At 41.9% G+C, this 27,213-nt stretch overlaps 1 protein-coding gene across 1 annotated transcript in view; it reads right to left on the bottom strand.

Annotated features, from left to right (window-relative positions):
- The window catches only part of sspo (SCO-spondin), a 92,950-nt gene that overhangs the window by 25,338 nt on the left and 40,399 nt on the right, over positions 1-27,213 (bottom strand). Inside the window, 40 exon segments of the mRNA XM_072679964.1 lie at positions 685-928; positions 1,059-1,193; positions 1,771-1,938; positions 2,939-3,148; positions 3,591-3,755; positions 3,858-3,893; positions 5,130-5,350; positions 5,538-5,683; positions 5,882-6,048; positions 7,901-8,050; positions 8,170-8,390; positions 8,665-8,764; positions 9,255-9,452; positions 9,566-9,736; positions 10,104-10,304; positions 11,579-11,625; positions 11,735-11,904; positions 12,120-12,199; positions 13,076-13,246; positions 13,476-13,646; positions 14,127-14,176; positions 15,720-15,814; positions 16,110-16,252; positions 16,572-16,706; positions 18,594-18,764; positions 18,893-18,939; positions 19,067-19,319; positions 19,707-19,877; positions 19,978-20,154; positions 20,685-20,776; positions 20,855-20,980; positions 21,103-21,232; positions 21,398-21,520; positions 22,184-22,375; positions 22,833-22,997; positions 23,143-23,304; positions 23,394-23,546; positions 23,827-24,042; positions 24,450-24,497; positions 25,691-25,703. Of these exon segments, the coding sequence (XP_072536065.1) occupies positions 685-928; positions 1,059-1,193; positions 1,771-1,938; positions 2,939-3,148; positions 3,591-3,755; positions 3,858-3,893; positions 5,130-5,350; positions 5,538-5,683; positions 5,882-6,048; positions 7,901-8,050; positions 8,170-8,390; positions 8,665-8,764; positions 9,255-9,452; positions 9,566-9,736; positions 10,104-10,304; positions 11,579-11,625; positions 11,735-11,904; positions 12,120-12,199; positions 13,076-13,246; positions 13,476-13,646; positions 14,127-14,176; positions 15,720-15,814; positions 16,110-16,252; positions 16,572-16,706; positions 18,594-18,764; positions 18,893-18,939; positions 19,067-19,319; positions 19,707-19,877; positions 19,978-20,154; positions 20,685-20,776; positions 20,855-20,980; positions 21,103-21,232; positions 21,398-21,520; positions 22,184-22,375; positions 22,833-22,997; positions 23,143-23,304; positions 23,394-23,546; positions 23,827-24,042; positions 24,450-24,497; positions 25,691-25,703 (5,834 nt within the window).

The following is a 27,213-nucleotide window of genomic DNA, read 5'->3' as shown; positions in this document are numbered from 1 at the left end:
GATGTCAGTGTTCTAGGAGTGATAACCTGCAATGTGCTCCTTTCTACCAGTGATGAACTGCAAAGTGATCTGTCCATCTTCATCTCAGCTCCATCAGCCCTTGGCTTTCCACCATCCTTCTTTCCACTCTCTCTGCACCCCTTACTTCATAACATCCCAACCACTTCAATATTCTGAACCCATGGTTAAGTCACTTAACCAGATTTTTGGAGTAGTATTATGGGAAAGCACTACTTTTACTACTGATGGGAAATATTGTAAATATGATGTAAATGTAAACAAGTTCACTCGCTAGTTCACAGTGTGCACATCCTTGTATCCCCATTTCGGTGTCTCTGTGAGGTCTGTAGTATGTGTGGTTTGTGTGGCGTTCTTCTCTTCATTGACAACATGGCGCTGAAAGGTGATTGTTCCTTGTGAAAGCTATTATGATATGCTAATGCATAATCTCCAATCTACCCTACCAGAATTAGTGGTGCAGCCTAAAAGGGAACCTGTAGAAGCTTTAGTTTAATCCTCTCGCTGTAAAGTACCCAGCACTCTCAAAAGATGCAGGTAAATGAAAGGAGTAGTGGATCTGTATTTTTTTCTAATGTCCAGTTTCACATTTTAGCTTTGCATACACAAATATTTTCATGCTCTCATCGGAGAAAAGCCCAGTTGAGTCTCAGCTGTAGCTCTCACCTGAAGCGTGTTCTCTGTCCTGACCCACAGGTGGTGCTGCAGGAGGCCCAGCTGGACCAAGAGCTCCAGAAACAGCTGCTGACCCCTGAGCAGGTGTGATTGGTACAGGAGAGCACTCCGTCTGCGCAGCTGCAGTTATTGCAGTCAACCTGGTGCTGGCTGCCTGCAGCCCAGCTCTGACCCAGAGAATCCACACAGTCACACTGCCACAGTTTCACACACACACCGTCCTGCTGCAGCTCACCTATACATATCCATGCACACACACACACATAAGCAGTTCAATTCATGACTTAAGCATTCTTACTTAAATATTATAATGATATGATTAACTCTAAAGTGTCACACAGTGCCAAAAGAGTTCCCCCTCTCACCTCGAGGGCAGCGGCAGCCAGGCTGGCACTCAGTACTGGCCTGGCACTGAATGCCTTGCTGTAGATCTGAACACCGCTGAGGGCACTGATTAGCACAGGGCACAAACTCCTGACCTGGCGGGCACCCATGCGCATCTAGGATGCAAAGACACAGATTGAAAAGGAACAGTACACCCCATTATGTGAGGTTATAATGTTCAAACACAATAACATGCACATCACAGTGAACGTTTCAGGGTTCCTGAGTGGTGCAGCCAACTTAGCATTGGGCTGCTAATGATGTCACAGATGTCCATGACTAGAAATTCAAAATTCCTGCTCTTCCTGGGAGAGCAGGATGCCCCTCCTCCCAACTCAGCCTGATGCTAATCAGGGCAGACATCAGTTAGTTTACATTACACAACTGTCTATGTCCAATGATGCTGCATTAGCGGCATTTTGAAAAGATGTGGCTGGCTGGATTCATGTGACCTGGAGGTAGTACATGCTAGCAGTGTGACAAAGGTTATGGTGTGATAGAGGAAGTCCATAGCTAGTGGTTGGGAATTCAAAATGACTAAATTGGTGAGAAATACAGGGGGGGAGGGGGTCTATATTATGACTCGAAAGCTGATTCACAAAAACACAGAATTAGAATCGCTTGAAGCATTTCCCATTAAAATGAACATATGAAGGTGTAAAGAATAAATGTGAATGTTTTGCTAGGTCGTACCACATGGTTTGGTGTTGCAAGGTTTGACCTGGTTCTTCTCTCCAACACATTTGCGGCCCCCGTTTTTAGGGGGAGGGCTGGAGCACGAGCGTGTCCGAATGGAGCGACCTCCACCACAGGCTTTATCACAGTGTGACCATGGACTCCAGCGAGACCAGCTCCCATCCACTGCAAAAAGGGCAGCACAAGAACACTCATTTAAAAAGCAGGGGGAACCTGAGGCCTATTCATCATCATCCATCATCAGTTTCTCTGACACACTTTGATTTGTTTTATAACCTGTTTTTTTTTATTATTTTAATTTTAAAGTTTTGTAGGTTAGTACTGGGGCTACTGGCTTCCAGCCTTAATTAAAAAGTTGCTTAATTTTACAAAAATATGAGAAAACCTGAAACTGGAAACAAGTGCAAAACACTTTCCTGCAGTTAGGTAATGGGTTAAATATGCCTTTATAATTTGCTCCAATTATAAAGTAACCCAATACCTTAAAGTACAATTTATACCACTGCCATAAATATAAAGCACGCTGGGAGTTCCCCCTCATGGACAGCTATAAATGTGCATTTTTTATCAAGCTTATAGACATAGAAACAGCATCTGAAGTGAAAAACAACCTGTTGACTGATCCGGCAGAGTAGTATGACAGAATTTTACACAAATATTACTTGGGTTGTGCAGCGTTGCACTGTTTTTGTTCATGCCTTGTCAAAGTTACATAGTGCAGTTAGCAGCATTCTGGGCCTGGAGTAGCAATGTTAGAGACGCCATTCTTCTATTACAGTCAGCATCAAAATCACTGCTACACAATGTTGCTTTAATGATGCACACATATTTAAGTGAATAGAAAAAAGCTGAGAAATCTTTTTTTACATGAATTGTCATTTTGAGCAAACAAAATAAATGCAAAGGATTACGCAAGCTTTAAGCACAAATGGGTTGTTCATGGTTTGAATACCAATCTGAATGTGCTCCTGCATTCAGAAATTACAGCACAACAAACAACAAAAGTATGTCACAGGCTGAGAGGAATTGTGGAGATTTACTTTTACCAATATTTTAGAATTTTATTCTAAATGGTATATTTTATATATAATAAGAAACTGATTTAATTACTATATAAACATACAAAGCATAACAATATAAAGAGACATAGAATGCCCTCTCTCACCACGGCAGGCGCGGATGTTGCAGAAGCGATTCTCCATGTTACCCTCAAGGATGTTCGGACACCAGGTTCCGTTAACACCTGGGGCAAGGAAGCTCCGGAAGCGCCGCTGCTGGCCCACCCCACAGGATCGCGAACACACACTCCATTCACCCCATTCTGTCCATGAGCAGTTCCTTTGGGCACATGCCTCATCCACACACACACCACCATCTCCCAAACAATAGCAAAGCCAAGTTATATGCATCAGCTCAAACACACACATGCACACAACAACTTATTACAAACCAGACAGTCCGCTGGAGATTGGAGGAATCAAGCATTGCTGTGAGGATTTGAGTGCATTCAGAGAGCATTAGTGAAGTCAGGATGTTGTATGATCACCACCCGACCCCACCTCTAGCCCACATCTGGTATTAGACATGGTGCCAATGGGTTCATGTGCATCTGCCTTAGAGAGTGCCTTAATGATTTTAAAGATGGATATGCAGTGCGCAACTATTAATGACCTCTACATGGCAACATGCATGAGCCAAGATGCTGCACCTCTAAACGCTAACAACATGTGCTGTCTAAGCTAGACATTCATCGTAGATGAAAAATCGGACTGTGCCATTAATAACGGGAGCAGAAGTTAAGTGAGGGCAGGCTTTACCAGGACACAGAGGAAGGTTGCAGACTCTTTGCTGCCTGTTCTGTCCTGCACAAGGCTCAGTGACACACTCTCTATCTCGAGACTTCACTGCTGGAGCACCTCCATCACTACAGGTTTTAGAACATGCACTCCATGCTGACCACTGGGTGAAGCCCACATCCTCATCTACAGAGAGAAAAGGAGTGAATAATCCCATAAAGCAATAATAAATGATAAGACTCAAGAACAAGTTGGTAAAAATGTGATCAGATGGTTGTGACAAACTACCTGATAGAGGAGGTTCCTCTGTAGAAGGTACGGCCACTGAAATCAGAGTGATCATAATCAGACATAAAGAATTGTACAGTTTATAAAAAGCTGTTTTAGAGTAATACTAACACTAAGAATGTCCCTGTTAGTTCTTAATATAAAGTGAATGTAAATGTGACTAATTATGTAAATATTACCAGTAAAAGAAATTGCCAGTAAAACCCCAAATGTTTTGAAGTCTACTGGTCCAGCAAGCATCTTTCTTTTGTTTCTTTCTTACTGCCACTTGACCTGTCAAACCTGACCTATCAAGTCTTCTCTTTACATCTGAACTTCCAGTTCAGTTAGGCTGTGCTACAAGGTGTATTCATGTGAGTAGTCTATCACACAAGCTGTTGACTTTCAAAAACCTCAATGTCATCATGGCTTTAGGTGTGCCCAGATCTCTTTCTCTACCAGACCACTTTAGATTTCTGAAGTTTCCAACAATATTTTAATGGTGCAGGAATCTATTGAGTTGCCTTAGAGATTGTCGTAACACATTGTTCCTATGCTGCTTTTATACAGACAGTAGCTAATCAGCAAAAGTTGGAACACTTGAATTAGAGATGGAAAAATTGATTGACTTTGCGCCAGTGCTCAATCCACTCTGTCAGTCTGATTTATACTCATATACATACTCATACAAATACTCTTCATTCTATAACTATTTGTAGAATGTGTAAAAGTACAATGTCTCATAGGCAAAGCAGAGTAAAGACTTTTATCGCCACTAACTAGATACACACTGAGATTATATCACTCAAACCAGTACAGCGAGTATTAGATGACAGCAGAACTAACAAACACCACTAACCACTGTAAACGGCAAACTGTGCAGACCACAAACGCACCCAAAGTGATGGAGTTTTTAGCACTAGATAAGCAGTCCTCTTCAGTTGTGTTTCCTTTTTAGCTCCACAGTGCAGTTCTATGCAGGAATTCACAGACTCCCAGTAAGTCATGTTACAGGACACTGCACAATGATGCATTGCCAAGTCTGTCTGGAAAGGTTCATGTAGCATCCTGACCCATCCTTGATCGGTATCAGCAATTGACCAATTGTACTGAAAGATAATTGGTGATCGGCATTGACCCCAAAAATGCCAATCTCCAGTCCATCTCTAACCTGAATTGTTTGCATCAACTTTCAAAGGCGAGGCAAATGTTTTTCACTAAACTGCTAAAAAAAGTTAATAAATAAAAAACATAAATAGTAATATAAAATATGTAAAGGTGTTTTTGGCTCACCCGGGCAGTCTGGGGTTTGGCAGTATGCCGTCTCCTGTAGGGTTCCCACACAGTCTCGACCCCCATGGGCAGGGCTAGGCTGTGTGCAGCTCCTACTACGGATTTTCTGCCCCAAACCCCCACAGCTGACTGAGCAGGGCCCCCAGGGTCCCCAAGGGGTTAGACCCCCATCACGAGGACAAGGCACTAGAGAGCAGTTCCACCGGCCATGCTGACACAAGCTGAGAGGGACATGGATTACATTAAGACCTACCAATTCATCATCATAACCCACTAAACCCCATTAGCTTGAATGTTTCAACAAAAATAGCAAATTAAGACCCTCCTGCCTATAATGATCTGGGCTCCTGCCACAAAAGAACTGAGTAAAAACATTAAAGCTCTGATGACCAAAGCAACTCTTCTTACCAGGAACTACACTCATGCATGAGCTCCTCTCCAGAACGGAGCTCTGTTCCCATGGTAATGTTCTGTAGGTCTGGGGTTAACTCTGGGGTCACTGATACTCTCTGAAGTGATGTCAAGAGCTCATCGTCCACAAAGCAAGGACATTCCTACATACATGATATAAGGCAATGTTAGTATAATAATACATAGTAAACAGCTTCACAGCATCAGGGGTAAGAGGTAGGAATAGTACTAGGTTCCAGAAACTACTACCGTATGATGTCAGTCTCTCTCTTATAGACTACTAAATACTGCTAATGATAGAAACAGTAGACTAATTGCAGTTGTAGGGTCAGTAAACTAACCTGCAGGCAGGTTCCATTGTGCTGGTAGGTGTTAAATGGGCAGTGGCAGCCCTCCTCACATCCCTCTGAGTAGCAGCCCTCGAGCCCACTGAGCTGAGCACAGCTAAAGGGACAGCCCTCTCCTCTCTCACACTCCCGGTACAGGCGGCCTGGGGGGCAGCCAACCTCTGACAAAGACATGATACAGTCCTTTACAGCGTCTGGTTCCATTCTTAGGGTCATATGATATTAAATGTTGTATTGCAGATAAATGTACATTACAGATAACTTAATGGAGTGAGTGTGTTGGCTGCTACATACAGCATTGTGCAGTTACAGTAAAGCATACAGTATTATACAAGAAGCAACTACTTCTGCTGCAAAATATGACTATAGCATGACAGCTGCCTCTTGTTCTTCCAATTGGACCTTGTCCCAAAACTACTCCTAAAACTGTAGTCTTTTTTACAGAGGGATTTTGCTCCCTGTCTGTCCTACAAATGTCCAGCTTTAGCAGAACTGGAAATAGAAAATGACCAGCTTATTTCACAGCAGGTCACCAGAAATAGATTCAGAAAGGAATGTGGAAAAACAGAGAGACAACCACAGAGTGGAGCGATTTCACTTTCAAATGAGTGTGTCGCTTAGCCAGTCATTTCAGCAGGCTAACCTTGACCAACGCTTTAGGAGGCCTTTACACAGGCTGGATGATTAGGTAAAGCTCACAGGCGTATCAGACTGTGCTGCTTCTTTTAGTTGCAATTCTGGAGAAGTATCCATTCTGATTACATCTACTTAATAACAGATCCCAATAAGATGTCTCCAAAGTCTGCAAAGCTCAAGATTAGGGAGGTTGGACTGTCAAATCAAGGTGAACTACATTTTAGGGAACAGTACACAGTGGAAAAGTAACATAATAAATAATAAATGTTACATGCTACCCAGTCCATAACCATACGCTTAGGTTGTAGGTTAAACATGGCACTTATGCAATTTTTAATGCTGGAGTAGGTGATTTATTTCAGAAACATCTTTTTAAATATTTCTTGAAATATTCTTTACATAAGAGCATCAAGAAATCAAATGCTCTGACAATGAAAAGAAACAAAATAGTTAATAGTTAATAATCTGTGGAGGCTACAGAACTGACTGATTTAATTTCAATCTACCTGCCTGTCTACCTACCCACCTTTTGATATGTACTATGTACATGTGTATGTACTCATTTACACATGTGTGGAGTCACACACACCACTGAAAGCTAGCAAGCCTACCTTCATTCATTTAATTCATTAGAAGGAGTGTCCGCAAATATATAGCATATTACAGCTTGTTACAGAAGGAAGGAAGACACACAAAAGTAGAAAATGCTCCAAACAAGAGGAGAGTGAATAAAGCAAGGGGTCAGACAATTGGTGTGGCTTTAGAACACTGGCAAACCTTTTTCTTAAATTGAGCTGAAAGGCCTGGAAGGCAACACCAAGGTTGTTGTTTTTGTATTGGAGAGGTACATTTCTGGTTTGTTTATGGGGATGTAGCTAATGTGTACATGTTCGACAATGTGCGCACTGTAGCAAGGGTCAATAGTATTATCTTACATTAGTACATGTTGGCATTAAAAGGGACATTTTACAAATGATGTAGCTAGCAAGCTTATTTGTTTTTGTTTGTAGTTATAAAAAAGGTCCCTTATCTTCCACACTTTCGATGCATGAATTTATGAGACCACCAGTCTAAAAGGGCTAAAATAGGGGGCTGGATTTATTCAGTGGTATTTTTTCCCCAACAACTAGCTTCCTGGTTTCTACAAAATCTCTTACTCCAGCTTTAATAAAGTTCTTCTGAAATGGTTCCTGTTGACACCTGGGCTGATATTCTTGTACTTGTAAAATGGGTTTGTTGAATTTCTATGAATCCTGAGCAGTTGTGAGTTGCCAATATATAAAAAAGTTCACCTACACATAACAAATATCATAGTAATCTTAGTTAGCGTTCACCACCTACTTCTAAGCACGCTCAAAGGCCTGTGAGACTACTCACCCAGACACACTTGTGTGTTGCAGGTTTTGCTCTGGCGCATCATGCCGGTGCAGGGGGGAGTGCGACAGCGGCGGCTGCGTCTTTGTTCTCCTCCTCCACAAGTCACAGAACACACAGACCACGCTGACCAATCATACCATGGCCCTGTATCTTTGAAACATAAGGAGGAGCTGCTTCAGTCGTTAAATAGTATAGTACTCTTAACTTAAATGCTGTTAAACACAGAAGAGTGCAGTTGTCATTGGCAGGCTTTAGCCACACTCACACACCTGTGCAGATGTGAATGTTACACTCCCTCTGTTGGTTTCCTGCTCCACTACACTCTCTTCCACCTCCCTGGGGGGCAGGGTTGTCACACTGACGAAACCGAAGCTTGACCCCACTTCCACAAGGGACTGAACACTCTGACCAGGGGCCCCATTGGCTCCAGCCACCATCAACATGGCAACCAGGAACTGAGTCGCAGTTCAGGACACCCGCCTCACAGGTGCTGATGAGAAAGTAAACAAATCCAGAGTTTACTATGTATAGCATCAGTATATGTCCTATCCTATGTATAGCATCAGTGCAGTATTTTAATCTGTGATACATTCAGGCGTTTAATTTAAATATTGCAATATTTAAATATAAGATATAATATAATAAATCTTGTTTTCTTTTATCCTGAGACAGTAAAAAGGAGATACATGATATTCTCAAAGACACTTGATTTCATTGTTTTAGGTGTAATTGCTGAATTGCAGTGAGGTTCTGACTGAGGTTACCAGTTGCTGCAGTCTCGGATGATGCTCTCTCCTGAATTTGCATACTGCCAATCCTTCCTGCCAGGCCACTCCCATGAAGTATTGCTGATATTTGAACCCACTGAGTCATAGGAGAAATGACACAGTCAGAGGAAGCACAGTTACTTCTATGGACATTTGCAGGTTTTATAAGAGCTAGCTGAACAGATGATTTATGGAGGTGTGACTAAGAAGCTTACAGTGGCATGCAAAAGTTTGGACACCCCTGGTTGTTTTTTTTTCTTACTGTGAATAGTTGAGCAGACTCTGCAGTGGTGGTGCACTGTTTTACTGTGCAGCAGCCACACCTTTACAAATTAACCAGCACGGAAGAGTCCTTTTTATCCCCATACCACAAAATTCATCGGCAGACATTTTAAAGGAAAGTCTAAAGCCCAGTGTATTTTGTAAATGAGGCGTGGCGACTGATAAGGTTAAAATATAACTTTGCAGTGTTTATTTGAAACCTATACAACTGTTAAGCATGGGGGTGAATGGATCGTGCATAATTATCAAATTAAACTGGTTCCAAATAGTGCTCAGAATAAAGCTGCAAGGTGTGTGTTTCTCACCAGCAGTGCTGTTGTGGAATTTACATCTGCACTCTTCCCTCTCCACACACACGCCATCCTGCAAAACCATGTCTCCTGGGCAGCCACAGGTTAGACTGCAATTGGGTGTGTCCCAGCACTCCGTGTCGCCATGGAGATCTTCACAGGAGCGAGGACATGGCTTCCCACAAGGCCACTCCTCCTGACCTCCCCCGCAGTCTGAGTTGAGACGGAGAGCCACATGACAAAACAAACAACAATAAAAACCTTGAACCCTTGAACTTCCAGACAATGTAAAGCACACCTCTTAAACCTGAATGCTGACAGCTAACCTGAGCAGATGGTTTGGTTGTCATGGCAGCCACGGCTCTGAATGTGCTCTCCATGGCACGGCAGACCCCCAAATCGGGCAGGGGGACTGTTACACTCACGTTTTCTCACAGACACACCTGCACATGCATCACACTCTGACCAGGAACTCCACAAGCCCCACGATCCATGGACTGCAGACAGATAGAAAGACTTCTTATAACAATCAATAATGATCAAATTCATATATCAGCAATGACATGCAAAAAGCTTGCATCTCCATTTTGACGCATTTCTATTGACCCAGTCATCCTGAAATTCGGCCACAATGTATCGAACATCAGCCAGATTTGGGTCAAGTCAAGTGAAAAACAACAAAAATTGAGATACAAGGTTTTGTTCTCCATGACAGTTATTAAATACATGTATGGACTGGGGAATAAATGTAAATTTGGAGACAAGATTTACCTCAAAGTCTTATCTCAAAAAAGCAAAGTAAAGTTGTTTTCCCATTAAATGGACCTATTTAACTCATATGCATGCAGTAGACATGTGTGTAACCTGGACAGAAGGTGATGGAAGGGCATTGCTGTCTCTGAATCTGCACCCCAAGGCCTCCATGCTCTTCCTGCTGGTCTGGACATGCTGCCCCTCCTGCTTTAGGCTCTGGACAGGCACAGCTTCTGTAGCGAGAGACCCACTCAGCACCACATGTTTTAGAACACGGTGTCCAGCTGGACCATTCACACCAGCCCCCATCCACTGAAAAAGAAAATGAATGGGGGGTTGTATTTTCATTTGATAAGCAAATTCAATGCATATATACATTTACATTTACATTTACGGCATTTAGCAGACGCTCTTATCCAGAGCGACTTACAAAGTGCTTTGCTATTTACCCAAGAAAGAAACCTTAGCTAGTTAAAATAGAAAAATAATTCAAAGATACCTCTAAGCTTAGACATTTCTAAACACAAGACAATAAGGTGACCATAGTACTCTATTCGCCCAAGTACTCTCTGAAGAGGTGGGTCTTCAGTCTGCGTTTGAAGACAGCAAGTGACTCGGCCGTTCGGACACCCAGGGGCAGCTCGTTCCACCACTTTGGTGCCAGGACAGAAAAAAGCCTGGACGCTTGTCTTCCGTGGATTTTGAGGGATGGCGGGTCGAGCCGAGCAGTACTTGAAGCTCGAAGGGCTCTTGGTGCAGACCGGCTTTTGACCATTGCCATCAAGTACGAGGGGCTGGTCCAGTCTTGGCTTTGTAGGCCAGCGTCAGGGTTTTAAATCTGATGCAGGAAGCAGCTACAGGAAGCCAGTGGAGAGAACGCAGCAGTGGAGTGACATGGCTGAATTTATGGACATTGAAGACGACCCATGCCGCTGCATTCTGGATGAGTTGCAGGGGCCTGATGGTGCGCAGAGGGAGACCAGCCAGAAGAGAGTTGCAGTAGTCAAGTCTGGAAGTGACGAGAGACTGAACAAGCACCTGGGCGGCCTCTCTAGAGAGGAAGGGTCGAATTCTCTGGATGTTGTACAGAAGAAATCTGCAGGACCGAGTAACATTTGCAACATGACTTGAGAACGATAACTGCTTCTGTAGAAGGAGTGACCAGCGAGTTCTCAAAGGAGATGGCAAGATCGTTTTTTGGTATATATGTAACTATCAGCTAAAATGCTTCTTTAAAGGGACAGTACAGCAAAAATGACAATATTACAATATACACATTTGCTAATTACATCAAGACACAAGATATGTAGTTTGCTTCATTTGTTTTGTGGTTTTCTGTGAGGCTAGTTAAACAAACAAGTAACCAATTAGTACTGTGTAAACGACCTGCATGTTGAGTAGTTGTAAGTAATCTTACAATGACTTGTCTACCATACCATGTGCTCTCTGTAATATCTTGAAGTTCCAGCTTTATTTTGGCTGCCAATACTGTTCTTAGCCATGTAACATACTCAGAAATTCAAAAGCATGTGTGTGAGAAAGTGTGTAAGAGGAGGTTGAAACAAGAATGAAACTTGTTGCCAAACCTGGACATGGGCTGTTGCTACAGTTGAGCTGTCCTCCGGCACATGTACTAAACACAGAAAACACAAAAATCACAGGAAGGAAGAACATCTAACAGGAGCTGTAATCATCGATTACTGTCTCCCACACACCCCTCCTTCTGTCCACCTCTCCCTTACCAGTTGTTGCAACCATCAGCAGAAGGAACTGTGTCTCCAGGGTCGACTCGCTGGCCAGTGTTCAAGTCCAAACAAGGACAATCATCTCTGTCTATACAAGCCGTGCTGTTAACGTTTAACACTTTCCCATCAGTGCAGTAACAGCCAGCTTCACAATGCCACTCACAGTGCTGTGGGATCATCATTAAAAGCATCATCATCAATATCATTGCTATTATCATCAGCATTATCACCTCCATCATTGACATCAGCATCATTACTTTTCAGAGTCATTTGTGAAATGACTTTGTGTTGCAGAATCATACTCTACTGCAGAATCATAGAGAAGAATGTCTTCTAGGTAAAGGCTAGAAGACAAAGTAAACTAGACTGAGTTTGTACTCACTGCCAGATCATCGCAGGTTCGAGGACATGAGGGTCCACAACTACTGAACACCGAGCCTGGCACGGCTGAGCAAGGGCTCACTGAAAACAGAACACACAGTTAAAATCTAGAACAATGCACACACAGAGTGATGGGGGCAGCCACATACACTCAAATAACAAAACACGACACGTGTACATGTATATGCATACACACATCCGCAGGATTTGGATTTGAAATGTAAAACTGTATAGTCGAAACACCCCATAGTTTTTTCCGAGAGTCTCTCGTTTATCAGCTTTTGTGAAAACCACTGTCAATGAGGAATCTTGGAGCAGCCAATTAAAGTAAAGTGGGCAGGGAGGAGGAGGGCCTTACACTACTCCCACACTCAAATGACTGGGTTTTAAATAAATCAATTTATAAATTCTAGGCTAATTTTGGGGGTTTATTTTGTTAGGCAGTGGCACGGCAGACAATGAAAAATCATCTAATTTCTGATAATCATAATCAATATAGCATATCACTACATATCTGTAGACACATTTTCCAAAAATAAACACATAAAAGATGATTTAAAAAACATTTTATTGATTCTTGACCTCATAATTTAAAATCTCACTAATCCTAAAAAATAAGAGTAAGAGGGAGCTTGATACCAGAAGGTCGCCGGTTTAATCCCCTGGACCTGCAGGAAGTGAGCCTAGGTGGCTGCCCACCGCTCTGTGTGTGAGTTCTCATTACCTTATTCACTAGTGTGAGTGTTTGTGTTCAGTGCTTTAGATGGCTAAAATAAGAAGGCTGAATTCTGATATACTGCTGTGCTTTCTGTCTTATCATCATTCATATTAATATTCATATGTATGTGTTGTTCATTTAAGCTGTATGTCCTTATGTGTCAAACTGATTTGTCTGGAGTTTGCCTGTCAAGAGAATTACTCCCTACAGTCCATCAAAAGCAAAGACACACTCTGTACCTGGGCAGGGGTCTGTGTTACAAGCAATGACTTCTGTTCTGAGCCCCTCACAGAAGTCGCCTTCTCGCTCGGTTGCTGGCCTGTCACATTCACGCCGGCGGCTCCTTACACCTGCACCACACGATTTAGTGCAGTCTGTCCAGGAAGTCCACTCACTCCATCCTCCATCGCCTTTCAAGGAAAGAAATTATATTATATTTAAACCTTAATATTAATATTTATATAATATTTATATAATTTATATATTTATAGAATATTTAAACCTTTCTCATTTTATTACAAATTATATATATATTATGAAACTCGCTCGTCTGTGACAGGCCCAAACTCTCTTTCTGACAGGTCCACATAAGGTAAAGGTCTGTGATGTGTGATAATGAAATTTGTGATGGCTACTCACGACTGCATGGTGAAAGGACACACACTTGGTCCTGGCGATCTGGACCCAGGCAAGGCAGTCCGTTACCAGCCCACTCAGGACTGGAGCAAAATCGATACCGTGACTTCAATCCAGCACCACATGACACCGAACACACACTCCATGGAGTCCATTGTGACCAGCCTCCGTCTACTATATACAGTTCACACTTAATTACAAACACAAAAGTATCCAGACACCCTCTCTAATTAGTAGATGTAAGCTGCACCCGTTGATGACACAGGCATCCATGTAAACACAGCTTGTTTAATCTCCATAGAAAAGCAATGCAAACAGAATGGGATGCTCTGAAGCAGCCACACTTAAACCTAAGTTCACGTGTTGGCTAGAAGTGTATAAAGCCACCCAGAACTGAGCAGTGAATCTGTGTTCTGAGGAGGGATAGAGCTATATCAAATACTTTTGGGATGAGTTAACTAACTAATCATCGAACATCAGTAATACAATAAAATTCTCTAGTGTAAAGTCTTCCCAGATGAGTAGAGCCTGTTACTACAGCAAAGAGTAAGAGTAACAAACTCCTTATTAATACTGGGTGAGCAGATGTCCACAAATTTTTTGACATAGTATAAACTGTCAATTGTAAGAGCATAGCAGCAAAGTGTGCCTTACCATTACACTGCAAATGGGTGCAATTCACCAATTTCCCTGATTCACAAGTGCTGTAAGGCAAAGTAAATTAGAAGTGATTATCTTCATTCAAAGTCTTGAGGGAAATGTTACAAAGGTTATTTGGTGTTAGTCAGCTTATTCAGTGCCAAGCAGTCATATAATACCCAGAGTAAGTAACGAAAACAACATCGTAAGTCAGTGGTTACAATAAGACGAAAGAAATTCTCCATGCACAGAGGTAGAGCTGCACAATGGCTAATATAAAAATCATACTTTTTGTGTTCAAAATTGAAATCATGGTGATTTATCAGTTATTCCAGCCCACACAGGAACACTTTAAGAGCTTTACTGCTCTAAATTACATTCAGTAAATACACACAAATTAGAAGTCTTTTACAGTGATTTATAGGGAGTCCTTTACACATTAATTTATCATTTAAATGTAAATACAGCCCTATGACAATGTGTGGGCACCCATGGTCAGATTACTCATATTCTTGAGTTATTAGAGCAATTAAAAACAAATCCTCTGAAGAAAGCAAACTTAAATATGATAGCATGCAGGTGAGCAAGTATGGGAGCATGTGTGCACACTGGAGCAAACTGGCTGACACTTTTTATAAGTGGTGTACTATTTTATGACACTGCTATTCAGCTCTTCTGTATTTTTCTGTATACTTTAACGAATATGTATGAGTGAGAGAATAGCTTACAGTAACAGTACAGCAACAGGACAGCTTGGTTGCTACAACCTATAAATCATTTTAATCATTTTCCTTGCATTACATTGATGCACAACTACATATTACCACAGTGATGAAATACTTCCAAGTCATAACAATTTGGAGTTTTAAGTCTAGTATTTAGTTTTGCTATGACATAAAGCAGAGGTTACCGTTAACACAGTGGTGTTTGTTCATGACAGAATAATGCACTGAAGTGCATACTATGTGTTTTTAAGAGATGATCAAAGAAAATATTAAAATATTAAGAGAAATATTTGCTTTTTCTATTATTAATTTAATCAAGAGCACACACACAAATAACCCTATAGAATACGTGATAAATGAGTAATTAAATTAATCAACTAATTGAAAAAATAATTGTCTGAATAATCAATAACAAATTGTAACAAATTGGTAGGCACAGCCCTAAATGTGGCTTGAATGCTGGACTTTGTCTAAATTACTTACTACTCAACATTACTGCTGGGATGTTTCCTGGGCCCTGGGTCATGTTTCTACATCCTGGCTTAGAGGCCTACAATGCCAGCTGCCAGAGTGGCTGCAAAGCGACTTTAGGTCTTTGAGTATAGGTGTACTACATTTTGTGTGTCTTCTTTGTGTTTTTGATGGTAATGTAACCTGACCTTGAGTCTGAGAAAAGCACTATATAAATGAAACCTATTATTTAAATATGATATGAGTAAATATATATTTTTTTCACTTTTCTGACTATTTACTGAATTTAAGATATTAGAAAAAAAACATAAAATGTAAATGTGCCATAACCTTTGTACATGCCACATTTTATTTACTTTACTCGAATGTAATTGTAAATGTCATCTTGCTTATAGAGCCTAAATTAGTTTACCAGTTGTTGCAGCCTTTGGGGACCACAGCTCCAGGATTATACTGTTCACCGTCTATATCACAGCGGCACAGGGACAGAGGTACGCAATGTCCATCCTGAAAGACACACAACACAATTACACGCCTGTATGAGTGCAAGCATAAACCCATGCAGAGTACGGGTGTAAATTGAATTGACCTGCAAGTGGAGATTCAACTGAACGGTGCAAGCCATGTTCAGGTTCCGTACAATATATGCATTAAAATAACTGAATACAACAATCCACTGAAATCTAAAGACACATGCACATGATGCATCATTTCCAGATTTAATCGATTTAATCTAATCTTTTTGAGGTTAAAAATTTTAATACAGACGACATACAAGAAGCTAACACACACACACACACACCTGAAGAGCAGAGCCGTGTGGGCACTGACAACCTGGGGAACAGGTGGAGTTCACTTCAGTCTCCGACCCCAAATCTGAGCAAAGGAATGCCTCTCTCACACACGCTGTCCACTCCTGACCCACAGCACAGTCTTTTCCACCACCTTCACAGAAGCGGAGAATCGAATCGAGAATAGAAAGAAGAAAACTAAGAAAACGAACTTTTTTTAAAAAGGTTCTTTCTGTATCTTATACACTGGATTACATAAATGAGCTGAATGTTTTGGCTGACTGACCCATTCTCATGTCTAGTTCAAAAAGCAGCGCAGGCTGAAATGTACAGAACTGATTTTCAATTCTCAAGAGCAGCTCAGCGTTTAATTGTTTTACCCACATTTACCCACATCTTCGTCTGCAGTGATAATGGGCAGTTTCTGTAGCCTAGAAAAATCTGAACAATGCATTGGTTTCCCCTGCACTCACCACAGGGCTGCAGATTGCAGGCGCTGAACTGCTGCGGTGTGCCATGGGTTCTGATTGGACCGCGGGTTCTGCTCCTGTATCCACCACCGCAGGACACTGAGCATTCAGACCATGCACTCCATGGTCCTTTTACCCCTGAAAAAGCACATAAAGTTAATTAATTAATTAATTCACTATATGTCCAAATGTTTGTGGACACCCCTTCTAATGAATGCATTCAGCTATTTTAAGTTGCACTCATTGCTGACACAGATGTGCAAATGCACACACACAGCTTCTCTGTAGAGATGTATTGCCAACAGAATAGGATTTTCTTGAGAGGTTTCACATGAAAAAATTGGCACCATGTCTGATGCCAGGTGTGGGCTTGAGGGGTGTAAAGCCTCCCACTGTGTTCTTTGGAGTGATGCTGGTCCATTTAATATTTTCAGGATGAGTTAGGTAAGAGGTAGGGTGGGGTGGTATTCGTCCAACATCCTGACCTCACTAACGCTCTTGTATTGCCCTCACGTCAAGGCTCCAAAATCTAGTTGAAAGCCTTCCCTGGACAGTAGAGACAGTTCCTCCAACAAAAGCAGGATAAACATTGGTGAAAGTGGAGAGACCTGAGCTGAGAGGAATGAAAAGGGATGAGGATGCTGCTTGATAGGTTGGTAACATTGACGTATCTTTGTTGTTTCAGAAATATGTCAGTGTTGTTGTAGTGTCTGTGATAGATGATCACTAAACTATGCTTAGCAGCAGCAATTGTAGTATCAGTGTGCTAACGCTAACCTAGCTAAAGCTAATTACTTGCCATGACATTGCTCTCACTACATTATATCATGATATTTGATATTTGCACATCATTTGCAAAGGGTTTTACTGCCACGAAGATCTAAAAAAAAAAGATGTTTGCTAGCACAGTGGGATTATGTCGATTCATGCATAATGCTAAATCCTGTGCAAGGAAACATTAGTAAGGTAACATTAGCATGGTAATGACAGCTAACATGATAATGAGGTGGTAGAGGTCAGCTCAAAAGCGATATTGGACAAAGTCGGCGAGTGGCATGCAAATGCCACAGTAGCGATGTTGGACGAGGCCTTTTTTTATTTCATGAAATTACTGTGGATCAGACAAGGGTGGTGGATAAGTTGTGGGCTGAGCGTGGGGCAACACATAGAACCTGCTAACTTTTACGTACGGTTATCACAATCATCAGCCAGATCAGGTTATTTGGCCCCTGATCTGAGCCTCTTAATGCTGAGTATTGGCAGATACTGATGTGATCTGATTATGGTTTGTATGAAATGTATGTGAATTTCCCCACTGCGGGACTAATAAAGGACTTATCTTATCTTAAATAGACAGCCACACAGATCAGATGTCATCAGATCAGATCAGATGTGCTGCTGCTTAATACTGTAGTAAAAGCACATTATTTATACTAACAGTTGCTATAAGTTTAGTAGAGGCTTTTTATTAAAAATAACTTGACACTGCAATCAAGCCACTGTGTGTGTGTTTAGTGGCACACACTCTGGCCTGATATCTGTTGCTGTTTGTTGGCTTCTGAAGTGAAATTTGGGTTTCTATAGCATGTGTGCCTTAGCATTGTTATGGAAAATTATATTATAACCACATTATACTTTTATGTTGATTCATAATAGACTCATTTAAAATCCACTCATTCATTGTAATCATGCTTAGCCTTGTGATAGTGTGTGCTAACTATAATCATGTGTTGGCCTTGCAACACATGTTAAATCGCTCTTCTCTTTTCATGAAACACTATTGTTTTTCCTAGCATAGATTACAGCTGCATTGGGAGTGCACCTGACGTATTTACAGCCTATCTTGACCTGCTAGTAACCTCTCGACCCGGACAATGTGTCCTCTCAGGCGCCAGCACTCCTGAACAATGTATCTCTTCAGACGTCGGTGTGGCAAACCATGGTGTGGACCGAACCATGACAACAATAAGTAGATGTCTGTATGTAAATGGCCAAGTCAGTGGTGCAAGTTGCATAATGTCCTACCACTACAAGGGTAGATGCTACATGTGTCCAGTCCAATGCGATCGCCCTCACAGGGCCGGCCTCCAAAAGCTGGTGGCGGACTGGTCCCTGAGCGGTATCGCCTCCTGATGCCCACATCACATGTCCTGCTGCACGAGCTCCAGGAAGTCCACTCACTCCAGCCACAGTCCACTGAGTTAACAGATGGATGAGGAGATGCACGTAAGGATTGGTGGCAATATGAAATATGGCAAGGTAAATGGTTTTTGCACACACACAGTACACTATTGAACTGTTAATGAAAGAGAAAGCCATCTCACCAGGGCAAGGCGCTGTGCCACACTGCATCTTTCCATTAAGACATGTGCTGTTAAGTGCAAGCATATACTTTAACACAGAAAGAAATATGAATCTCATGGCCTATGACTGACAGCTGTCACATTTCCAGGTGTACATTCTGAACAGCAAACATGACTGTGGTTAGAAAATAGTACCAGTTGTTGCAAGTGTCATGTGGCACACTGGCACCCTGTGGGTACAGCACCCCCTGGTGGTAACAGGGGCAGTCGCTGAGAGGCAAACAGGTGTTGTTAAACAGGTAGAGGCCTGGGGAGCAGTAGCAGCCATCGTAGCATTCTGTAGCACATTCCACCATTGTTGTGGCATCGAGACACACACGTGGACATGCCCCACCCTGAGCCTGGCACTCTTCCTTAGTCAAGTAGCTCATGCCAGTGGGACACGCACCTGCTGACCACATAACAAACATACACAGTCAATCATATTTGCTATGAAAGATTCCAAAGGAAAGTTATATGTAATAATGCAATGCATGAAATCATGAAGGCACAGGCCAGCAGAGTGGTGAAAAATCTCGTTTTGATGGAGGCATGACTTTGGGGGTGTCGACCAGGTTGGTTTGAGTACTGCTGATCTCCTACAGTTTCTAGAGTTTACTCAGAATGATAAAATAAGCAGCAGTTATGTAGATGGAAAAATACCTCTTGATAAGAGAGTTCCTACTTGCCATTTTATTGATATCATTATACATGTTTGTGCATCAAAATCTAATTAAAAAATATTATTAAATAATATAAAATATATTATATTTCTATGGGTAGGCTGTATCTGTACCTGAGCAGGGCTGGGAGTTGCAGTCTCGTGTCTGTATGTGGGGACCCTGGCAGTTACTGCCACTGTACAGAGGGGGTGGGAAACTACAGAAACGCTCCCGAGTCTGAGCACCAGAATCACACTCTGATGAGCACTCAGACCACGCAGACCATGAAGACCATCCACCGTTTACTGCAGAGACAAACACAGAGAGAGATAATTAATATAAAGAACTTTCCACAACACATATTTTCAGGTGCAGCAGGCTTGATTTGTGGGTGTGTTTGTGTACCTGGGCAGTGCAATGTGTTGCAGGGCTCCTGTTCTTCTCCCTCCCCGACACAGGGAGCACCTGAGTCAGTGTGGTTACAGCTCCTAAAGCGCCGTCTCATTCCCACTGCATCCACATGATGGAAACACGTCTTGCTGCATTCAGACCACGACGTCCACTCACTCCAAGGAGCTCCCTCTGGGCCTAGAAGAGTAGGTATGGATTACAATAGGAAATGACATTGTAATTGCTTCTAGATGGTACTAGAATTTTACAGTGATGGTTTAGATTAGCATCTAAAGTACAAGGCTAATATAACAAAATATTAAAGTCTATGGCCACCAATTACCACCTAAAAAATTAAATCTAACAGAATTCAGGCTATTGCCATTTTTTGTTGACTGTTTGTGTCATACAGTATCACAAACCACATATGCAGGTCTGTTTGGTATCTATTTGGTATCTTTGACAAGACAACCACCATGTTCACCATTTGTGTTGGACATAGATGTAATTTGGTCATGCATGCAGTAAACACACACATTTGTAACCAGTTGTAACCAGTGACCAGTTGTAAAATGAAATCAACGCAATATATTGGATGTTTAATGCAATTTAGAAATCTGAGCAGGGCACATTTTGTTTTTAAACATGTTCAGGAAAACAGTATCGTTCTCTGTGTGTTTTACAAGCTGTGTGCAGTTGGTCACAAAGTGCTGGAATCTGACCTGGTTTACAGGGTGAGTAACACTGTCTGGCTTCTATGGAGTCTCCAACACATGGCTCTGTAGACTCCACTCCAGAAGGCATCAGGGCAGACCTAAAAGAGAGAAGATAATGAAAATGGATCCAATGTATATTAATTAAGTAATTGCTTAATATAAGTAGATTATCTTACCTAAATCGCTGCTGTATGCCAATTCCACAGCTGCTATCACATGAGGTCCATGAGGACCACGCTGACCAATTACATTTGGAGATACAGCTGGAGTTGTCACAGGAAACACGACCATCTTGACACATACTGCAGGATTAAACACAGACAGAGGTCATGAAACAGGGACCTAATAAGACTACATAAGTGTAGTCAAGAAGAACAGAGCCTCAGCAATTCAAGAGATAGCAGTAGTATTTCACTTCACTGACCAGATAGTACAGTTGTCTGGTATGATCTCCTCCCCTGGCTGCAGTTCTGACCCCTCCCATAAACAAAGACACTTGCTGGCATTGACACAGTGGCCATCTTGAAGAAAGAGACCTGCGGGACAGCGGCAACCTGGAAAAACAAAAGGCATTTTTGTTGATGGTAATGATGATGATGGTGGCAAAAGTACATGTAAACTAACAATGGAAAATTCCACATTATATACTTTTGGATGACAACAACACAAATTGTGTGGTCAAAGGGCTTAGTTGTATACCTGACTCTAGTCAGAATTACCTGTTAGGCAGTGGTCTGAGCAGTTTCTCTCAGAGTGAAGGTCTGAGCATGTCAGAGGGCATGGTTCCACTCTCCCCTCTGCACAGTCCAAATCTGTCACCAGCACCAGGCCATTAGTGCAGCCTAGAACACACAACAGCCCTTGGTTAAAGCTGCTTACATGAAAAATTAATATATGCTACTTTGAGGTAAAAAAAAAAGTGTTCTCAGGCCAGCAGTGACACTGAGGTGTTTAAAAACTCCAGCAGCACTGCTGTGTCTGACCCACTCATGCCACCACCATGTCAGTGTTACTGCAGTTCTGAGAATGACCCACTAACCAAATAATACCTACACTGTGGTGGTCCTGTGGGGTCCTGACCATTAAATAACAGGGTGAAAGGATGCAAACAAATATGTAGAGAAACAGAGACTGTAAATGTGGAACTACAAAGTGCTCCTATATGGTAAGTATATAAATATAAACACTATCACGCAAAAACTCTGCATCCAAAATGATACCTTTACAGCAGAAAAATAGTCATTAACTTTCAAATGAGGAATGTGTAGGATTTTGGAGCATTTCTGTTGGTCCATTTTTCATGATTTTTATGTATATGATATTGTTTATATATATTATTATATAAATATATTAAAAACGGCAACAATGGAGACACTAGAATAGTCACCTCAAGATTCCTAACCTCTAATATAAGGTAAAAACGTGACTCACTGCAACACAATAACTGTAGCAGTCAAACTGCACAAACACCACTGTCTCACAGACAGCAGCTGGTACACACAGACCTGTCTGAGAGTGTGTGTCAGGTCCACATGGCTTCATGTTGCAGCTCTGAGTCTGCATGGTCATCCCCTCACACTCCTTGCCGCCGTTTTTGCTTGGAGGATTCGAACAGGATCTGCTCCTCATCATCACACCGCCACCACACAACGCATCACACTCTGACCACTCACTCCACTCTGCCCACTGGCCATGCACTTAGGAACAGAGAGAGATGAGGATATAGAGATAGAAATAATGAAAAGAATGAATCTAATGTTTACAGTAAAAAACATTCAATCAAAATCAACCCACAGGTCAGCAGGATGTAAAGGTATAACAACGAAAAAAACTTTTTCATTGTTCTGACGCTTCTGATCTTTTAAAGAACTCACTTCTCAAAGACACTGCTCACTTTATTGAGAGTAGTGGTGTAGCTGTTTCATGAACAATAATGTAGCTAACATCAACTCTGCTGTTTTATTTGATTAAGGGAAAAAGAATTGATGACCATATGTAATCCTATTATTGAATGATGTTACCTTTGCAGTAAATGTCAGATAGCCAGAAAGTCAGATAACTCAGTTAATATATTCAGTATATAACTCTGTTTGACTACAGCGACCTCTAGTGTTTGTCAAATAGCCTCAACAACACACAACACAAAACTCTTACCAGGGCAGGCCTGTAGGAAGCAGGCCCTGCTGTCAAACTGAGCCCCACCACAAGAGCCTCCAGCCCGGGCATCTCTCAGGATCTCTCGCTTGCGGAACAGAGAACCAAGGCCACAAGATGCACTGCATGGACTCCATGCTGTCCAAGCAGACAGCACACAGTCCACTGGAGGAAACAGCAGGAAAAGGGACATTCAATCACAAACTGCACTTAACTGCATAGTTAAAGTACACACATTTGTAAAAGAGCTTACGAACACAATCAATCACTTCATCAATTACTGATCTGGGATCTATACTAGTGAACCCACCACAGTCTCTCTCATCCGAGCCATCAGCACAGTCTTTGTGGAGGTCACATTTCCTGTCCAGTCGCACACACTCTCCACTGGTACAGGTGAACTGCTTGGCAGAGCAGGGACTCGGAACCGGTGGACGCCGCGGAGGTGTCAGAGGACGTAGCGTGGAGAAACCTAAGAGAGATTGACAGATATACTAAATGCACTATAAAAAAGCATTTGCAGCAAACAAACAGGCATTTATGCTAAAGTAAGTAAGGTACCACAACGATCCTCATCTGAGCCATCGGGACAGTCCTCACGCCCATTACACACAAGCTCAGCGTCCACACAGCCAACTGTCCTGCAGGTAAACTGGCCCTCCACACATAATGCCCTTGGTAAACCACCATCGTGGGGTGTAGTCCTGTCCCAGATTCCTGCATGCAGATGTCAGTTTCATGGTCAAACATATACTACTACACAGAACTATGCACCAAACAGTCAGCGGTAACAGCAGTACATCAGGAATGGGTGGTTTAAAGTGCTGTAGGCTAAATGGATGGCCATTATTTTTGACATTACTACTATGATGAACTCAATAGGATTCAATTGGATTTCTAGGAAAACAGTGATTCTAATAAATGATGGGTTGTACAAACGGCTGCTAACAGTTATTGCATCTATGCATTCTGTAAAACATGTACAAGAGGTTCTAAGGCTGTACAGAGGGATAGACTTTGTGTGTACCTGGTTTTCCTGTTGGTCCCTGAGGGCCAATGGCAGGTATGCCTGTTACAGCAGAGGAAACAGTGGCCACACCAGGACGACCATCTTGTGAACTCTTGGTTTGCAGTCCTGGAGAGCCAGGCGTGTAGTCTTGATGGCCTGGACTTCTTGTTGATGCAGTGTAATTCTGCAGCCCTGGTAATCCTGGAGTAGGAATGGTGCCTAATGATGAAGTTGATTAAATTATTACACAAAAATTATTATAACACAGTTAATGTTGCTGTCAACATGTTTTAAGGTCACTTGTAAAATACACACCACTTGCCCATCTATCCTGTTGTCATGCAGGATCCTAATTTAAATACAGATTAGAGGAACACTTTCCTCTGCTTCCTTTGCTTAGGTAGAAATTTTATTTATATGACTGAAAAAGTAGAATCAGGAGGAAATCAGTGCAGCACAATGAATACAGTACTCACCGCAGCCCAACTCATCTGAGTGGTCTGTACATTCCAGCCTGCCATTACAGAGAGATGTGACAGGTACACACTCGCCGTTCAGGCAGTTAAACTGACCAGGCTTACAGCGGCTCACGGTCACCACTCTAACACCAGGGGGTGCTGTGGATACTCCGGTGCTGCTGGGAGTGACCAGCTCATCTGAAAAGAGAAAGCAAGCATTTTCATGGTAGATAATCAGGATCTTCAAAAGTTTAGAGAAACTGTGTTAGAAGTGAAGGTTTGTGTGCTTTATGTGTCAAATGTTTTCAAAGTATCCACATTTAAACACACTCAAGTGTGTGTGTGTGTGTTTAGTCAAAAACCTAGTATCTAGTTTTTCCATGAAGGAAAGAAGTATACCTCCTCTGCAGCCCAGAATCTCCACTCGGAGGTAGAAGGTGTGACGGTACTGCACTGGTATGATACGCAGGTAGCGAGCCTTTACCATCCTGTCAAGCCAGCGAGTGACTGGAGTCCTGCCCACCATCCGCACCTCAAAGATCTGACAGCAAGCAGAGTCCACTTATCACCCATAAAATATAGCTTAAACTAAATTCTTATATAGCTGAATGTGTATTTAATGCTCGAATAAGTGAAAACATGATTGAAGTGTATGTACAAGTTAGGAACTTCAAACTATGCGTAGTTTTCTCAAACTCTGGTTATTTCTTCAGATGTACAGTTTTACAAAATATACAATAAATTGTCTCATGATACAGATTTTGGACAGTTCAGTTAAGACTAATGCAAACTTTTCACTGTAGAGATCATAGATATTGTACTATTTTAAATCAGAAGGCCTTTAGTAGAAGTATCTGTTTTGGTATCAAAATGACTCAGCCTCAACAAACAGAATATTATTAGTATCGTCCATCCCTTGACCTAATCATGAGAGCAGTTCTAAGAGGCACACAAAACTAGAAGTTCTAGAAAGTTTTTTTTATTTTTTGCTTCATACCTTCGGGGCTGAACCTTTGACCCCGGTCTCAGTGAAGTCTGTGAAATGGTTCTCCGCCAGGGCGAAGGCCAAGCGGTACTTGGTAAAGTATCCCCACATGCGTTCACTGCCCTGAGTGATTACCCCTGAAACCCAGGTGGGCTCCAGGAAATCCACCTGGAAGTAGGGGTGGGGGTCTCCTGGCAATGGACTCCAGCCAGGTTCCATCACTAGACTACATTACACAGAAATTGTAGCTAAGTGACAGTCTATACAGCAACTAAAAAGGCCTAAATACAACAAGTTAGCAGCAGATATGTACAAAATTATTCTAATTTGATGCTTGTACTCCACAACAGCCAGAATGCCTTTTATTTCAAAAGTGGTGGTAAAATCCTGAGAAGGATACATTTACAGAAATGATCATTCTAGCATATTGTTTAACAATCAATAATCTACAGTTTGTAACACAAAATCTACATGTCAGTTGCTACAGTTATTGCAGCACATAAACAAAAGTGCATCCATCAGCTCCGACACTCACACATTAGGCACAACGTTGAGACGGCCCGCATCAGCCGGGTTATTCTCTTTGGATGATGACGAGGTCAGCTGACCATAGTGAACACGACCGTCTTCCAGTCCCAGTGGAGAGGAGCATATCCCTGGAACAGACAATCAATTGCATTCAAACCTGTTTCTTCTAGAGCAGTTAGTTACTGTATTTCACTTCACAAAAAAAACAATCTAAGCTTTTTATGACACACATGAAAACTGCTGTCACATTTGAGACTGGGTTGAGACCTGCATGGAGGCACAAATCAATAGTCTTGTCTCACTATTTTAGTTTGTACATGCATGTCTTACAGACAGACCCACTTTCAGAACAAAATGACTGACTGATGCTAAAAGAGGAGTAAACAAGGGTGCACACATTTACAATGTCCACAGTGGCAAACCTGCAGTCTAAGTCATGTTGTTTTCCCAACAACAGCAGGCATCCAGTTTGCTAATTGCAGAGTAACACCAGAAATGTTATAAATAGGGAGATGAGTTACTGGTTGTTCTCTTAATGCTCTTAATGCTCAACAGCAAAATGATTGAGTCTAGCTAAAGGGCAAGACCGTCTGTTTACGGTCTTGCCCTTTAGCTAGACTCAATCATTTTGCTTTCCCCTTGATATGAAGATCTGCACGGGTACAGTAGCCAGAACAAGCCAAAAACTGTGTGTTATTGAGCCAAATGCTATTGCTATTCATTTTTGAGCAGATTTTATTAGTGATTTAAAGACATTTTTGAAACGTTAATTTGACCTTCAGTTTCAGGTATATTTCAGGTCTCTCCCCATTCATAGAGATAGGAGCCTGGTCTTGTGTGACTGAAAATAACTATCCGGCGGCATTGCAAAGATGGCCTCAGAGTGACTGCAGGCATCCAGTTTGCTAATTGCAGAGTAACACCAGAGATGTAACTCTGCTGTCACTCTTCGGCCAATTAAGACTTTGGTAATGCACACTGTTTGCTGTGATGATACTTAAAGCATGATCAGATATAGCGTGCTACCAGTACCATTTTAACAAGAGCCACCAATAATCACAAGAATCTGACCTTCACCTTCAACCTATCCATGCAGTGAACACTCTTGGCCCTTGGCCCTAGGAAGCAGTTTGGGATTGTGTTCAGAGGATCATTCAGAGGATCCTATCGAATTCAGAGGATTGAACCGATCGACCTTCCAGTCTAACCTTTAGGCCATACCTGCCCCTACATATTAAATACTAGTACTAATTTCTCAACTGCATTCAAATCAGCAAACCTTTCATAAGAAACATGTTCATAGACTATGATGATACTTCCTATAATTCATATAAATCTGTTACCGGAGTGTTTGTTGAGCATGCAATCTAAGCAAAAGGGGTTCTATGCCCATTTGCACCA

Source organism: Salminus brasiliensis, chromosome 5 (assembly GCF_030463535.1).
Source record: "Salminus brasiliensis chromosome 5, fSalBra1.hap2, whole genome shotgun sequence".
Taxonomy (NCBI): Eukaryota; Metazoa; Chordata; class Actinopteri; order Characiformes; family Bryconidae; genus Salminus; species Salminus brasiliensis.
Note: the sequence above shows the minus strand (reverse complement) of the source record. Positions and strands in the feature narration are given on the sequence as shown.